This window comes from Heterodontus francisci, chromosome 3, assembly GCF_036365525.1.
Source record: "Heterodontus francisci isolate sHetFra1 chromosome 3, sHetFra1.hap1, whole genome shotgun sequence".
In the NCBI taxonomy this organism is placed as follows: domain Eukaryota; kingdom Metazoa; phylum Chordata; class Chondrichthyes; order Heterodontiformes; family Heterodontidae; genus Heterodontus; species Heterodontus francisci.
Window position 1 is genome coordinate 108055271 of NC_090373.1, and position 15392 is coordinate 108070662.

Here is a 15392-nt window from a genome sequence, read left to right on the forward strand (position 1 = left end):
CAGTTAGTTGTGGGTGGAGCCTAACAGAGTGAAATGTGTGTTGGTGTGCTCATTCAGTAACTGTGTGTATATATATATAAATTCTAGTTAAGTTATAACAAAACACACATTTTCTTTGTAGTCCTGTGAATCTTACAACAGTTCACATACCAAAGGGCCAAATCACATTACAGCTTCTTCTGCCTGTTTTACATCTTACTGGAAATAAAAATAGAGAGAGATGTAAACCGGGTTGTCGTTTTGCTATCACCCATCTTACACTGTCGTATAAAGTCAAAATTACTCCCAACTAGTGAACTGGGTCCCAGCCACCTGGGCATTCAAAGCCTGTTCTGGTATGCACTGAGCATTTCAGGTGCGTTAAAAGCCTCAGTCCATCATATGTGAATTCCCAGGGCATGGATGTCTGACACATTTCAATACATTGGGCAACTGCCAACTTTTGGCCCTATATTCTCAAACTCACAAACTCACACATACAAACACACAAATGTTCACATACAAACACACAGATGTTCACATACAAACTCACAGTCAAACTCACATTCACAAACACATTTAAAAACATCTCCATTGAAATATTAATCATTGGTAATGTGAGAGATCCATCTTTTTTGCAATCCCCATAGTTTGCGCATTTCTCCTTCAATAAAACTGAAGTTGGACCCAAGGCTGTTGTCCAAAGAGTGATAATTAGGGATTGTTTTACCAGATGACCTTGGCTGAGTAAGTGCTAGGTGAGATCTGCGCCAGGTCAGGTACAGAGATCAGTTCAGAGTTTGGGTGCGCAGGTGAGAGAGGTGGGGTTTGGGTAAGAGTTAGGCTCAGATCAGACAGAGAGGCTAAATTGAGATCGGGAACAGAGAGCCCTGACTGGATATAAAAGCCAAGTGACTTAGGATCTTGTGGGGGGTTGATTCATCTGTGCTGTCAAATGGAATGGACTAATCAACAAGATTGAGAAAAAGAAAAATAAGACTTGCATTTAGATAGCACCTTTTACAACCACCAGATGTCTCAAAGCCAATGAAGTACTTTTCTGAAGTGTAGTCTGTAATAATATGCAGGCGCAGAATTTTACAGATAAGTATCATCTGATTTTAAAACACGAAAACTGAGCAAGTTTTGGCTCCCTTCGGTTTCTAAATCTTCTTTAGAACCTCCAATTCTAAACTCATAAGGCTCTTAAAAGAGCTGCAGTGCTTCCCTAATTGATCTGGGTAAACTTTGGGTCACCTTAGGAACTTAAGGTGTACAATTTTTTTTATATTCGTTCATGAGATGTGACATCACTGGTAAGGCTAACATTTATTGCCCATCCCTAATTGCCCTCAAGAAGGTGGTGGTGAGCCACCTTCTTGAACCGCTGCAGTCCTTGTGGTGTAGGTACACCCACAGTGTTCATAAAATCACAGAATCCTAGAAATTTACAGCATGGAAGGAGGCTATTCAACCCGCCGTGTCTGCGCAGCCGATAAGTAGCCGTCCAGCCTAACCCCACTTTCCAGCTCTTGGTCCGTAGCCTTATAGGTTAGGGCACTTCAACTGCATATCCAAGTTTCTGCCTCTACCATCCTTTCAGACAGCGAGTTTCAGATCCTCACCGCTTGCAGGGTGAAAAAAATTCCCCTCACATCCCATCTAAACGTCCTACCTCTTACTCTAAATCTATGCCGCCTGTTTATGGACCCCTCAACCAGGAGGAAAGGGCCTTCCTATCCACTCTATCTAGACCCCTCATAATTTTATACACTTCAGTAAGGTCTCCCCTCAGCCTCCCCTGTTCCAAACAACCATAGCCGATACAATCTTTACTCATAACTAAAATTCTCCAGTCCAGACAACATCCTCATAAATCTCCTCTGTACTCTCTCTAGTGCAATCACATCTTTCCTTTTGTGTGGTAACCAGAACTGCATGCAGTAATCCAGCTGTTGCCTAACTAGTATTTTATACAGTTCCAGCATAACCACCCAGCTCTTATATTCTATGCCTCAGCTAATAAAGGCTGGTATCCCATATGTCTCCTTGACAAGTTATCTACCTGTCCAGCCACCTTCAGGGAACTGTGGACATGCACTTTAAGGTCCCTCTATTCCTCTACACTTCTCATTATCCTACCATTTATTGTGTATTCCCTTGCCTTGTCATCCTTCTCCAAAAGCATTACTTCACACTTCTCTGGATTGAATATTAACAAAGAACAAAGAACAAAGAAAATTACAGCACAGGAACAGGCCCTTCGGCCCTCCAAGCCTGCGCTGATCCAGATCCTCTGTCTAAACATGTTGCCTATTTTCTAAGGGTCTGTATCTCTTTGCTTCCTGCCCATTCATGTATCTGTCTAGATACATCTTAAAAGACGCTATCGTGCCCGCGTCTACCACCTCCGCTGGCAATGCGTTCCAGGCACCCACCACGCTCTGCGTAAAGAACTTTCCACACATATCCCCCCTAAACTTTTCCCCTCTCACTTTGAACTCGTGACCCCTAGTAATTGAATCCCCCACTCTGGGAAAAAGCTTCTTGCTATCCACCCTGTCTATCCCTCTCATGATTTTGTACACCTCTATCAGGTCCCCCCTCAACCTCCATCTTTCTAATGAAAATAATCCTAATCTACTCAACCTCTCTTCATAGCTAGCGCCCTCCATACCAGGCAACATCCTGGTGAACCTCCTCTGCACCCTCTCCAAAGCATCTACATCCTTTTGGTAATGTGACGACCAGAACTGCACGCAGTATTCCAAATGTGGCCGAACCAAAGTTTTATACAACTGTAACATGACCTGCCAACCCTTGTACTCAATACCCCGTCCGATGAAGGAAAGCATGCTGTATGCCTTCTTGACCACTCTATTGACCTGCGTTGCCACCTTCAGGGAACAATGGACCTGAACACCCAAATCTCTCTGTACATCAATTTTCCCCAGGACTTTTCCATTTACTGTATAGTTCACTCTTGAATTGGATCTTCCAAAATGCATCACCTCGCATTTGCCCTGATTGAACTCCATCTGCCATTTCTCTGCCCAACTCTCCAATCTATCTATATTCTGCTGTATTCTCTGACAGTCCCCTTCACTATCTGCTACTCCACCAATCTTAGTGTCGTCTGCAAACTTGCTAATCAGACCACCTATACTTTCCTCCAAATCATTTATGCCATTGTTCCACCCTCCTGACTATCCATTAATATCTTCCTGTAGTCTACAGCTTTCTTCTTCATTAACAACCACACGGTAATTTGCAAACTTCTTAATCATACCTCCTACATTCAAGTCCAGATCATTGATACATAACACAAAAGCAAGGGACTTGGTGCCAAGCCCTGTGGAACCCCACTGGAAACAGACTTCCTGTTACAAAAGCACCCATCAACCATGTTTGGGTGGGAGTTCCAGGATTTTGACCCAGTAACGGTGAAAGGATAGTTATATAGTTCCAAGTCAGGATGGCGTGTGACTTGGAGGGGAACCTCCAGGTGGTAGTGTTCCGATGCATCTGCTGCTCTTATCCTTTAAAGGTAGAGGTTGTGGGTTTGGAAGGTGCCGTTGAAGGTGCTTTGGTGAGTTGCTGCAGTGCATCTTGTAGATCATACACAATACTGCCACTGTGCATCGGTGGTGGAGGGAGTGAATGTTTGTGGACAGGGTGCCAATCAAGTGGGTTGCTTTGTCCTGGATGGTGTCGAGCTTCTCAACAGTTGTTGGAGCTGCACCCATCTAGGCAAGTGATGAGCATTCCATCACACTCCTGACTTGTGCCTTGTATATGGTGGACAGGCTTTGGGGAGTCAGGTGGTGAATTACCCACTGCAGAGTTCCTAGCCTCTGACCTGCTCTTGCAGCGACAGTATTTATGTGGCTGGTCCAGTTAAGTTTTGGTCAATGGTGACCCCCCCCAGGATATTGATGATGGGGATTCAGCAATGGAAATACCATTTAATGTCAAGGAGAAGAAGTTAGAGATCTCTTGTTGGAGATGGTCATTGCCTGGTATGTGACTGCTGTGAATGTTGCTTGCCAATTATCAACCTAAACTTGAATGTTGTCCAGGTCTCATCAAAAGTGCATCAAAGGAACAACACAGGTAATACAGTAGCTTCAAATTAATATCTAGAAAGTAGCCAGGTACATGACTTTCTTTTTCTGAAAGTCAATTTCTCTTTGGGTGGGGAGGAGGCTAGGGACAGATGAAAGGTTCAAAGAAATTGCTTGGCCAATCACGTTACTTTATTGGAGCAAGGCCGAATAGATAAGTTATGATGAAGTAATAATGAGTCACATGAACATTGATTTGTGAAAATGTCCTGCCATGTTAACTCTTTTAACTGTTTTCTTGAAACTACTGGAACAGTGAATGAGGTAAGTGTAGGTTTCTCTTTGAATCCACTGGAAATTCTGCATGGAATTAAAATACTTTCAATTACTTCCTGCTGATGGCTTTAATAATCAGGAAAATGGACCTTTTTGTGTGGCTCCATTCAAGTACAGGTTTCAGTCAAATGCAGTGATAGAATAAATCAAATAAATGTGTTCACTCAACCATTGAGCAGACAGTATTTTCCTCAACAGGGACTACATGGGTCTTTTTTTTTCCAGTCTGCACAATCAGCAGTTGTCACACCTGCCTGGAACATATTTCAGAAATCTGGGCATGTACTGCCTATTCATTTTAATGGTCAGAAAATCCTGGGCAATATGAACTCAATGTTCCAATTTGCACTGCTGGTGGGTGAAGATTCCTGCTGAGACCAGAGGCTCATAAAATAACCTCCTATAAATACTGTTGAATTTATTAAAAACTGCAAGAAATCTCCTCAATAGTTAAGTGAGTTTTTTTCAGATTGCAGCTGTTAGTAATGATTCTGCTATTCCCGCTTACACCATTGTTTGTTTCTTTACTTGTCACATCCTCTTGTGCCTTGCACCATGAAACGTTTTGTCATTTAACCTCTCCTGCCTTCCACCCTATCACAGATCTTCCCTTTTGTTCTTCCCCCTCTCCCCTTTCCATTTCTCTGTACTTGCTTAAAACCTGCTTCATCACCAACTTTTTCCAGTTCTGATGAAAAGTCATTGGTCTGAAGTGTTAACTTTATTTCTCTTTCCAGAGATGCTGCCTGACCTGCTATGTACCTCCAGCATTTTCTGTTTTTACTTCAGATTTCCAGTATTTCTACAGTATTTTGCTTTTGTGTAATGAGACAGCACTTGCTCTGAGCTTGGGTATGGCCTTTGACTTCATCTTCCTATAGTTCCTCAACAGCATGTGCTTGAAATTCCTGGAAGTCTCTCCTGTTTAATTTGCTTTATTTTACTGTGTGCTGCTCTTGCAGTCCAGTCACCACTCACTCTAATGACCAAAAAACAAGGGGTGAAGAGCTACACTCAGCCCAACATGACAATCGAGGTGTGCGTTAAAGCCATTGCTGGGATTGTTGACCCTTCAGCTATTGTCGCCACCTTGAAAATGTAGGGGAAGACTGTGTTCTTTCTGAAGACTGAACGGGCCGTGCACCTGTGACCTCAGAATGGGGACCTTCCTGCCAGTGGACCCTGTTGAGGCCACCATGCAGTAGATCTTCATCTCAAAAGTCCCACCCTTTATACTGACTGAGCTCCTCCACCCCCACCTTTGTCAACTGCGGTAGATGAAGTTGGGGATAGCACTGATCCCACTCAGCTTCAGCCTCCGGCATATCTTCTCCTTCCAGCAGCAAGTCTTTGTGGAGATGGCTCGGGAGAAGCACACAGAAGGTACGTTTTCCATCCAGCACTGGGGGGCCACCTACCGCCTCTTCTGGATGTTGGGTGGTGTGCACCAACATCCCTGTAAGGAGGTGGGGAACATACGAGAAAATTGTCCCACCTCTCGCGCTGCCAAATCAATGCAGGCAGTGGAGGTTGGTACCTACACGGGTCCCCCTACTCCCATTCCCTCATCTGAATCCTCGGGTGCGCAGTTAGTGCAGCGGCCAACGACACCACAGCCACTGGTGAAGTGGGAGAACCGGCCACGCAGAAGGAAGGCATGGAGGAGAACCAAGCACATCAAGTGGAGTCCCCAGATAGCAGAAGCCCACGTGTCCCCATGTGGATGATTGATCCCGCATGTGTCCCCATACTGACCAGTGATCCCGCATGTGTCCCCATACTGATCAGTGATCCCGCATGTGTCCCCATACTGACGACTGATCCCGCATGTGTCCCCATACTGACCAGTGATCCCGCATGTGCCCCCATACTGACAAGTGATCCCACATGGGTCCCCACACTGACCAGTGATCCTGCATGTGTCCCCATACTGACCAGTGATCCCGCATGTGTCCCCATACTGACGACTGATCCCGCATGTGTCCCCATACTGACGACTGATCCCGCATGTGTCCCCATACTGACGACTGATCCCGCATGTGTCCCCATACTGACCAGTGATCCCGCATGTGTCCCCATACTGATGATTGATCCCGCATGTGCCCCCATACTGACCAGTGATCCCGCATGTGTCCCCATACTGATGATTGATCCCGCATGTGTCCCCATACTGACCAGTGATCCCGCATGTGTCCCCATACTGACCAGTGATCCCGCATGTGTCCCCATACTGACGACTGATCCCGCATGTGTCCCCATACTGACCAGTGATCCCGCATGTGTCCCCATACTGACGACTGATCCCGCATGTGTCCCCATACTGACCAGTGATCCCGCATGTGTCCCCATAGTGACCAGTGATCCCGCATGTGCCCGCATACTGACCAGTGATCCCGCATGTGTCCCCATACTGATGATTGATCCCGCATGTGTCCCCATACTGACCAGTGATCCCGCATGTGTCCCCATACTGATGATTGATCCCGCATGTGTCCCCATACTGACCAGTGATCCCGCATGTGTCCCCATACTGATGATTGATCCCGCATGTGTCCCCATACTGACCAGTGATCCCGCATGTGTCCCCATACTGATGATTGATCCCGCATGTGTCCCCATACTGATGATTGATCCCGCATGTGTCCCCATACTGACCAGTGATCCCGCATGTGTCCCCATACTGACCAGTGATCCCGCATGTATCCCCAAACTGATGATTGATCCCGCATGTGTCCCCATACTGACCAGTGATCCCGCATGTGTCCCCATACTGACGACTGATCCCGCATGTGCCCGCATACTGACCAGTGATCCCGCATGTGCCCCCATACTGACCAGTGATCCCGCATGTGTCCCCATACTGATGATTGATCCCGCATGTGTCCCCATACTGACCAGTGATCCCGCATGTGCCCCCATACTGACGATTGATCCCGCATGTGTCCCCATACTGACCAGTGATCCCGCATGTGCCCCCATACTGACCAGTGATCCCGCATGTGTCCCCATACTGACCAGTGATCCCGCATGTGCCCCCATACTGACCAGTGATCCCGCATGTGCCCCCATACTGACCAGTGATCCAGCATGTGCCCGCATACTGACCAGTGATCCCGCATGTGTCCCCATACTGACCAGTGATCCCGCATGTGCCCCCATACTGACCAGTGATCCCGCATGTGTCCCCATACTGACCAGTGATCCCGCATGTGCCCCCATACTGACCAGTGATCCCGCATGTGCCCCCATACTGACCAGTGATCCAGCATGTGCCCGCATACTGACCAGTGATCCCGCATGTGTCCCCATACTGACCAGTGATCCCGCATGTGCCCCCATACTGACCAGTGATCCCGCATGTGCCCCCATACTGACCAGTGATCCCGCATGTGCCCCCATACTGACAAGTGATCCCGCATGTCTCCCCATACTGATGATTGATCCCGCATGTGTCCCCATACTGACCAGTGATCCCGCATGTGTCCCCATACTGACGATTGATCCCGCATGTGTCCCCATACTGACCAGTGATCCCGCATGTGTCCCCATACTGACCAGTGATCCCGCATGTGCCCCCATACTGACGATTGATCCCGCATGTGTCCCCATACTGACCAGTGATCCCGCATGTGCCCCCATACTGACCAGTGATCCCGCATGTGCCCCCATACTGACCAGTGATCCAGCATGTGTCCCCATACTGACCAGTGATCCCGCATGTGCCCCCATACTGACAAGTGATCCCGCATGTCTCCCCATACTGACCAGTGATCCCGCATGTGTCCCCATACTGACCAGTGATCCCGCATGTGCCCCCATACTGACAAGTGATCCCGCATGTGTCCCCATACTGACCAGTGATCCCGCATGTGCCCGCATACTGACCAGTGATCCCGCATGTGCCCCCATACTGATGATTGATCCCGCATGTGTCCCCATACTGACCAGTGATCCCGCATGTGCCCCCATACTGACCAGTGATCCCGCATGTGCCCGCATACTGACCAGTGATCCCGCATGTGCCCCCATACTGACAAGTGATCCCGCATGTGCCCGCATACTGACCAGTGATCCCGCATGTGCCCCCATACTGACAAGTGATCCCGCATGTGTCCCCATACTGACCAGTGATCCCGCATGTGCCCCCATACTGACAAGTGATCCCGCATGTGTCCCCATACTGACCAGTGATCCCGCCTGTGCCCGCATACTGACCAGTGATCCCGCATGTGCCCCCATACTGACAAGTGATCCCGCATGTGTCCCCATACTGACCAGTGATCCCGCATGTGCCCGCATACTGACCAGTGATCTCGCATGTGCCCCCATACTGACCAGTGATCCCGCATGTGTCCCCATACTGACGACTGATCCCGCATGTGTCCCCATACTGACCAGTGATCCCGCATGTGTCCCCATACTGACCAGTGATCCCGCATGTGTCCCCATACTGACGACTGATCCCGCATGTGTCCCCATACTGACCAGTGATCCCGCATGTGTCCCCATACTGATGATTGATCCCGCATGTGTCCCCATACTGACCAGTGATCCCGCATGTGTCCCCATACTGACCAGTGATCCCGCATGTGCCCCCATACTGACCAGTGATCCCGCATGTGCCCCCATACTGACCAGTGATCTCGCATGTGCCCCCATACTGACCAGTGATCCCGCACTGAGGGTGCACAGCCCAAGGCTTTAACAGACATGGAGGGCTCCATCCCTCCTGAAACAGAAGCAGGATGCGCCATTCCTCGGAAGTGGGGTAAAGCCCGGAGAAGGGATGTCCCTCCTTGGAAAAGGAGTTGGTGCCCCTTGGGGATCCTGAACCCCCTACGTTCCATCACCACACACTGTCAGCAGAGGTTGTCCATCCTTCAGGAGGATGAGACATCCTTCTGTCCAACTTGTACCTCCTGGAGATGTGAGGAGATCCTTGCCCGGGGGAGAGGTGGAGGAGCCACCCACGTGTGAGCCAGTCACTCGTTGCCAGGTCGGGCACCCTGGAGGCTGTGGCGGGTGGGTTCAATGAGGCTGAACCCACCCAACCACATGCTTATATCCTCCAGGATCCTGCTAAAACTGGTGGAGTATTTAAGAAAAAGAGAGCCTGCAGGTTGGGTCATTGAGCAGTCGCGCAGGAGGAGAAGCCCCCTTTCTCCGTCTCTGCCTTTGGCACTGGGGTGCTGATGCTGGGGATGGAGCATTGCCCCAGTTTTACCATAAGGCCTGGTGCCTGAGGCAGAGCGAGTCTCTGAACTGTTGTCATCCTCTGCCCAAACCCCCCATAGGATCCCAGGGAGGACCCCTCTACCTTCGATGCTGGGCATGGGATGGTGTCAGAGGTAGGGCCGACTACTGTGCCTGACCCGCCCACTGCACTCAGTGTCGTGGGCGGGTCAGTCGCTAATGGTGACAACCTGGAGGAGGCTGGTGGCTCTGAAGAGTACCAGTGATAATTTGGAGTTTTTAAAAATTCTTTCATGGGATGTGAGCATCACTGGCATGGCCAGCATTTATTGCCCATCCCTAATTGTCCTCGAGACAGGTGAGCTGTCTTCATGAACCACTGCAGTCCATCTGGTGCTGGCACTCCCACAGTACTGTTAGGGAGGGGGTTCCAGGATTTTGACCCAGTGACAGTGAAGGAACGGCGATATAGTTCCAAGTCAGGATGATGTGTGACTTGGAGGGGAACTTGCAGTTGTTGGTGTTCCCATGCATCTGTGGCCCTTGTCATTCTAGACGGAAGAGGTTGCAAGATTGGAAAGTGCTGTCGACGGAACTACGGCGAGTTGCTACAGCGGATCTTGTAAATGGTACACACTGCTGCCACGATGTATCGGTGGTGGAGGGAGTGAATGTTGAAGGTGGTGGATCAGGTGCTGATCAAGCGGGTTGCTTTGTCCTGAATGATGTCGAGCTTCCAGAGTGTTGTTGGAGCTGCACTCATCCAGGCAAGTGAAGAGTATTCCATCACACTCCTAACTTGTGCCCTGTGGACAGGCTTGGGGAGTTAGGAGGTGAGTTACTCGCCTCCGAATTCCCAGCCTCTGACCTGATCTTGTAGCCACAGTATCTATGGGCTGTTCCAGTTCAGTTTTTGGTCAATGGTCACCCCCAGGCTGCTGATAGTGGGGGATTCAGCGATGGTAATGCCATTGAATGTCAAAGGGAGATGGTTAGATTCTCTCTTGTTGGAGATCGTCATTGCCTAGCACTTGTGTGGCGCAAATGTTACTTGCCATTTATCAGCCCAAGCCTGAATATTGTCCAGGTCTTGCTGCATATGGACATGGGCTGCTTCACTATCTGAGAAGTTGTGAATGGCAACCCCCACTTCTGATCTTATGATGGAAGGAAGGTCATTGATCAAGCAGCTGAAGATGGTTGAGCCTCGGACTCTATCCTGAGGAAATCCTGCAGCAATGTCCTGGGGCTGAGATGATTGGCCTCCAACAACCACAACCACTTCCTTTGCATTAGGTATGACTCCAACCAGTGGAGACTTTTCCCCCTGATTCCTATTGACTCCAGTTTTGCTAGGGCTCCTTGATGCCACACTTGGTCAAATGCTGCCTTGATATCAAGGGCAGTCACTCTCACCTCACTTCTTCAGTTCAGCTCTTTTTTCCATGTTTGGAACGAGGCTGCAATGAGGTCAGGAAATGTGTGGTCCGAGCGGAACCCAAACTAAGCATCAGTGAGCAGCTTGTTGCTGTTTAAGTGGCCCTGGATAGCACTGTCGATCACACATTCCATCACTTTGCTGATGATCGCGAGTAGACTGATGGGCCAGTACTTGGCCGGAATAGATTTGTCCTGCTTTTTGTGTACAGGGCATACCTAAGCAATTTTCCATATTGTCGGATAGATGCCAGTGTCGTAGCTGTACCGGAACAGCTTGGCTAGAGGCATGGCTACTTCTGCAGTACAAGTGCTGATAAGAAGCTGACACCCTTGTGCCCCTACCAAGTCTCCTCTCACCCCACCTTGTGGAACTCCAGGAATTCCTGGCCGATAGCTTGGGTCACTGTGACAAAGTCCAGCTGGCCCTCGACAAATGATCGGAGCTGGCACTGCTTGTCAGATCCATGCACTCTGCTGCAAAGACCGTAAGTATGAGCAAGGTTGTGAGCTAACTGGATCTATGCCAGCTCAAGGCGTTCCTCACTGGGCTGTTGAGGGAATGGAGGATCACGAGTAACTCCGCTCCCTCTCCACAGTCCTGTGCAGGCGATGGTTGCACTAGATTTTTTCCATGAAGACAACCATAGCTAGCCTCAACATCAACAGCAGAGAGAGGTATACCCTAGATTTCTCAACTTCTTGCTCCTTAAAAAAGGGGCGTATACCGTGTGCTTCTTGCAGGAAATCCACACTGTTCCATGAGACAAAGCCACATGGCAAGGAGGTATCTACATGAATTAGCTTGCCTCCAATTCAGGCAGGGTGGCTACCTTGCAGGCCCCACACATTCAGCCTGAGATCTTGGGGCACAGGAAGCCTCTGCCAGGCCGCTTGTTTCATCTCACCTTCTGGCTGGGGGACGTGCCGCTTCACCTAGTGAATGTGTACACATCCCAGGCCGGCACACAGCAAGTGCATTTCTTTGAAGAAGTGTCCACTCATCTTGGCTCCATTGACGCCAGCAAGTGCATCATCCTCGGAGGTGGCAGGGGGTACTGGACGTGGGTTGCCGGTGGAAGGTGGTGTGAGGGTTTCAACTGTACCTTCGAGGAAAGGGATTGCTCTGGTACCCCACACATCTAGGTGGCAATGGGAAAGTTTGGGGGCCTGGTCGGGTCCTATGAAGTCTGGCGAAATCTCCAACCTGATTTCAGCACTTACGCTCTCAAGAGGTCTGGAGGAGGGTCCAGAATTGAGCGCATTTACATTTCTCGGGCGTATGTCTCCTGTGCTCCGCTGGCTTGTGCGTGGCCGGTGCCTTGCTCGGACTACCGCCTGGTGGTGTGGGGTACCAGAGTGGTCGCTTGCCTCGAGGGGACAGTTGAAACCCGCACTCCATCCCCACCGGTACCCCACCTCCGGCTCGGTCAGACCAGCAAAGACCCGGCCCTACGGAAGGTGTACAAAGAGAGGAAGGGCACACTGAAGGACCTGAAGCTTGTCGGGTTCCAAAGTGCATTTGCGAGTTCACGGATCCAGTTCCTCTGGGACCTGGACTATGGCTGCCCTTTCTTCTACTCGCTGGAAAAAAGGTAGGGGGTCCGTAAGCAACTCTTAAGGCTGCTGGCCGAAGACAGACCCCTGGTCTCCGATCTAAAGGCATCAGTGTCCAGGCTTGAACTTACTACAATGCTCTCAAAATCCGTCCAGCGAGGATGCTTGCAGAGTTTTATCAAAGGATCTGCTGAAGGTTTGCGCTGAGGGCACCAAGCAGCTCAATGCTCAGATTAGCCTGGCAGAGCTGACCAGTGCGCTTGACCAGCTCTCGATAGGCAATTCCACCGGGCTGGATGAGATGACTGTGGCATTCCACTAGGCATTCTGAGGCATCCTGGGGGGCGTCTATGCGCAGGTCCTGGAGGAGAGTCTGGCAATTGAGGAGATGCCACTATCTTGGTGCAGGACCATCATTGTCCTGCGACCCAAGAATGGTGATCTCCGCCTGTTTAAAAACTGGATCCAATCTCCCTCCTTAGCACAGATTACAAGATCATTGTCAGGGCCATTTCTGCTCACCTTGACACCATGCTGGCCCACATGATCCACCCTGACAGTCCTGCATGGACTCAGGGAACATCCATTTGGTCTGAACCTCGTCCACAGAGGGCTGGTCTGTTGGTCACCTTCTTTTCCCTGGATCAGGAAAAGGTTTCGACAGGGTGGATCACAAATACTCATTCAGGATTTGCAGGCATTCAGGTTTGGGACACATTTCATGGCCCGGATTCCACTTCTGGATGCCACAGTAGAGTGTCTGAAGGTGCCCCTTCACTTCGGAATTGGAATGCATCAGGGATGCCTCATGTGCAGCCAGTTATATGCCATCTTGTGTGGAGCCTTTCCTGTACCTCGTGGAGAAGGTTGACGGGACTGCCTCTGTGTGGGCCAGGCATGAAGGTTATTCTCTTAGCTCATGCTAATGATGTGCTCCTCATGGTCATGGACCCTGTTGACCTGTGGAGGATGTGCGAGTGTCAACAGATCAACTCCAAAGTGTCCTACGACAGGATCAACTGGGAGAAATGTTCTGGACTCCTGGAGGGTCAGTGGTGGCTGGACTTCCTGCTGGAGGAGTTCAGGTCCTTTGGCTGGAGCACCTCCCACCTCCTCTATCTGGGAATCTACCTTAATCATGCCAAAGACGCCTGCCTGGAGAACTGGAAAAAGCTGGAGGCCAAAGTCACCACTCATCTAGGGTGCTGGACAGGACTGCTCCAAGTGTTGTCCTATAGGAGTCAAGAGCTGATCATAAACCAACCGGTAACTGCTATTCTGTGGTACCGGTTGGTCACTTTGATCCCTCCCCCTGAGTTTGTCACCAAGATACAGAAGAAACTAGTCGACCTTTTCTAGGACAAAAAGGGTGCACTGGGCCTCTACTGTGGTGCTGAGTCTCCTGCTTAGGGAGGGTAGTCAGGCACTGCTATGCTTTTGCACTCACCTAGCAACATTCTACCTTCGGACCCTGTAGAGATACCGATACGTCCAGCCTCCTCCCAGATGGTGTGTGCTGGAGAAGTATTTCTTCTGCCAGCTGCAAGGCCTCAATTACAACATGCGGCACATGTTTATAAACCTGGAGTTCTCCATGCCTCCTTGTGGGAGCTGCCTGTCCTTTACGAGGAACTGAGCAGGGTCTGGAACATGGTCGCCTCTCGCCAGAGCTCTCCCTGGCAGGAGTGGAGGTTATCCTCCAGTTGCCTCTGCTTGGGAATCTGCATCCCCATCAATACCAGTTCATGTGGCTGGCAGAGGAAAGGGCTCTGGCTGCCAATGTGAAGAGAGTCAGGGACGTACTGGATGATGGAGGAGTGGGCTAGATGTAGCCAGAAGAGCTGGCATGATGTGTGTCCTTGGGTAGCATCCAGTTCATGGCCGAAGCCTTTCAGTTTCTTAAAGTTGTGCTTATCCCGACCTGCACTCGAGATGGCTCAGGCAAGTGAAGCACTCCTGTTCGAACTGACCCCCTTTCGATTGGGATTTCTCATTGGTTCCAGGTCCTGAAACCTCCCTTGAGAGCTTCAGCCCCACAACCTGAGCTGTCTCTCGGAAATCCCCTCCTTGCTATTGTACGCTGAGCGGAGGGGTTTCCTATACAGACTGCTCTTGCACACCCTCCCTTGCCCTTGTCAGGTTCTGGGTATGCCATGGTGTTCTGTCTAGAGAAGGCAGGGGTCCTGGTGGAAGGCTCTCTATCCAGGAGCCCTCCCTTTGCCTATCAGGGATTTGGCGTGGACGGTGTTGCACGCAGCGGTCCCATGCAAAAAACTGTTAAGAGGCTGCCTGTAATTTCTGCAGCCTAGAGGAGTCCGTGTTTCACATCTTCCATTATTTGAGGGGGCTGCTCCTCAATTTCCGGCTGCACTTCAGTCCCATACTCCTGATATTTGGCCACCTGGTGCAGAGGGGAGCGGGCAGATCAGAGGACCTCCTCAGTGGGACTGCTCCTGGGCCTGGCCATGGTGGCCATCAACAGGTCCAGGCAACGGGCAGTCGAGGGGGGTCATTCAACCCGACTGCCTGCCTCTCTTCCACGGCTACATCCATGTCCGGCTGTCCCCGGAGAGGGGGTACACGGTGTCCGCTGATATGCTTCAGACCTTCCACAACTGTTGGGCACCAGGGGGACTGGAATGCGTCATCACCACTGGGAATGTCACTTTAATCTGATTAGCTAAGTTTCCTTTAAAGTTTATGGGTTTTCTTGTTACAGCATATTAGTGGTGCATCCTTCAGAAGGGACACTTAGTTCCTCTTTATTGGCAACCTTCTGGTTGGATCAAAACAGGTATAAATACACACAGACTGCAACTGTGGTTG

At 50.1% G+C, this 15392-nt stretch overlaps 1 protein-coding gene across 1 annotated transcript; it reads right to left on the reverse strand.

Moving 5' to 3' along the window:
- Positions 1-5916: 5916 nt before the first annotated feature.
- Positions 5917-9651, reverse strand: LOC137367131 (mucin-19-like). Its single transcript, XM_068028569.1, has 2 exons — positions 9604-9651; positions 5917-9057 (listed from the first exon to the last, which is right to left on the reverse strand). Exons 1-2 carry the CDS (start codon positions 9649-9651, stop codon positions 5917-5919), a joined length of 3189 nt encoding a protein of 1062 aa, XP_067884670.1.
- Positions 9652-15392: the final 5741 nt, after the last annotated feature.

Bases quoted from the DNA above. Each gene is read 5' to 3' on its own strand.
- LOC137367131 (XM_068028569.1), bottom strand. From the start codon at position 9,651: ATGACAACAGTTCAGAGACTCGCTCTGCCTCAGGCACCAGGCCTTATG. The intron at 9,058-9,603 runs GTAAAACTGGGG...GTGCACCCTCAG, and splicing joins CTCAGGCACCAGGCCTTATG to TGCGGGATCACTGGTCAGTA.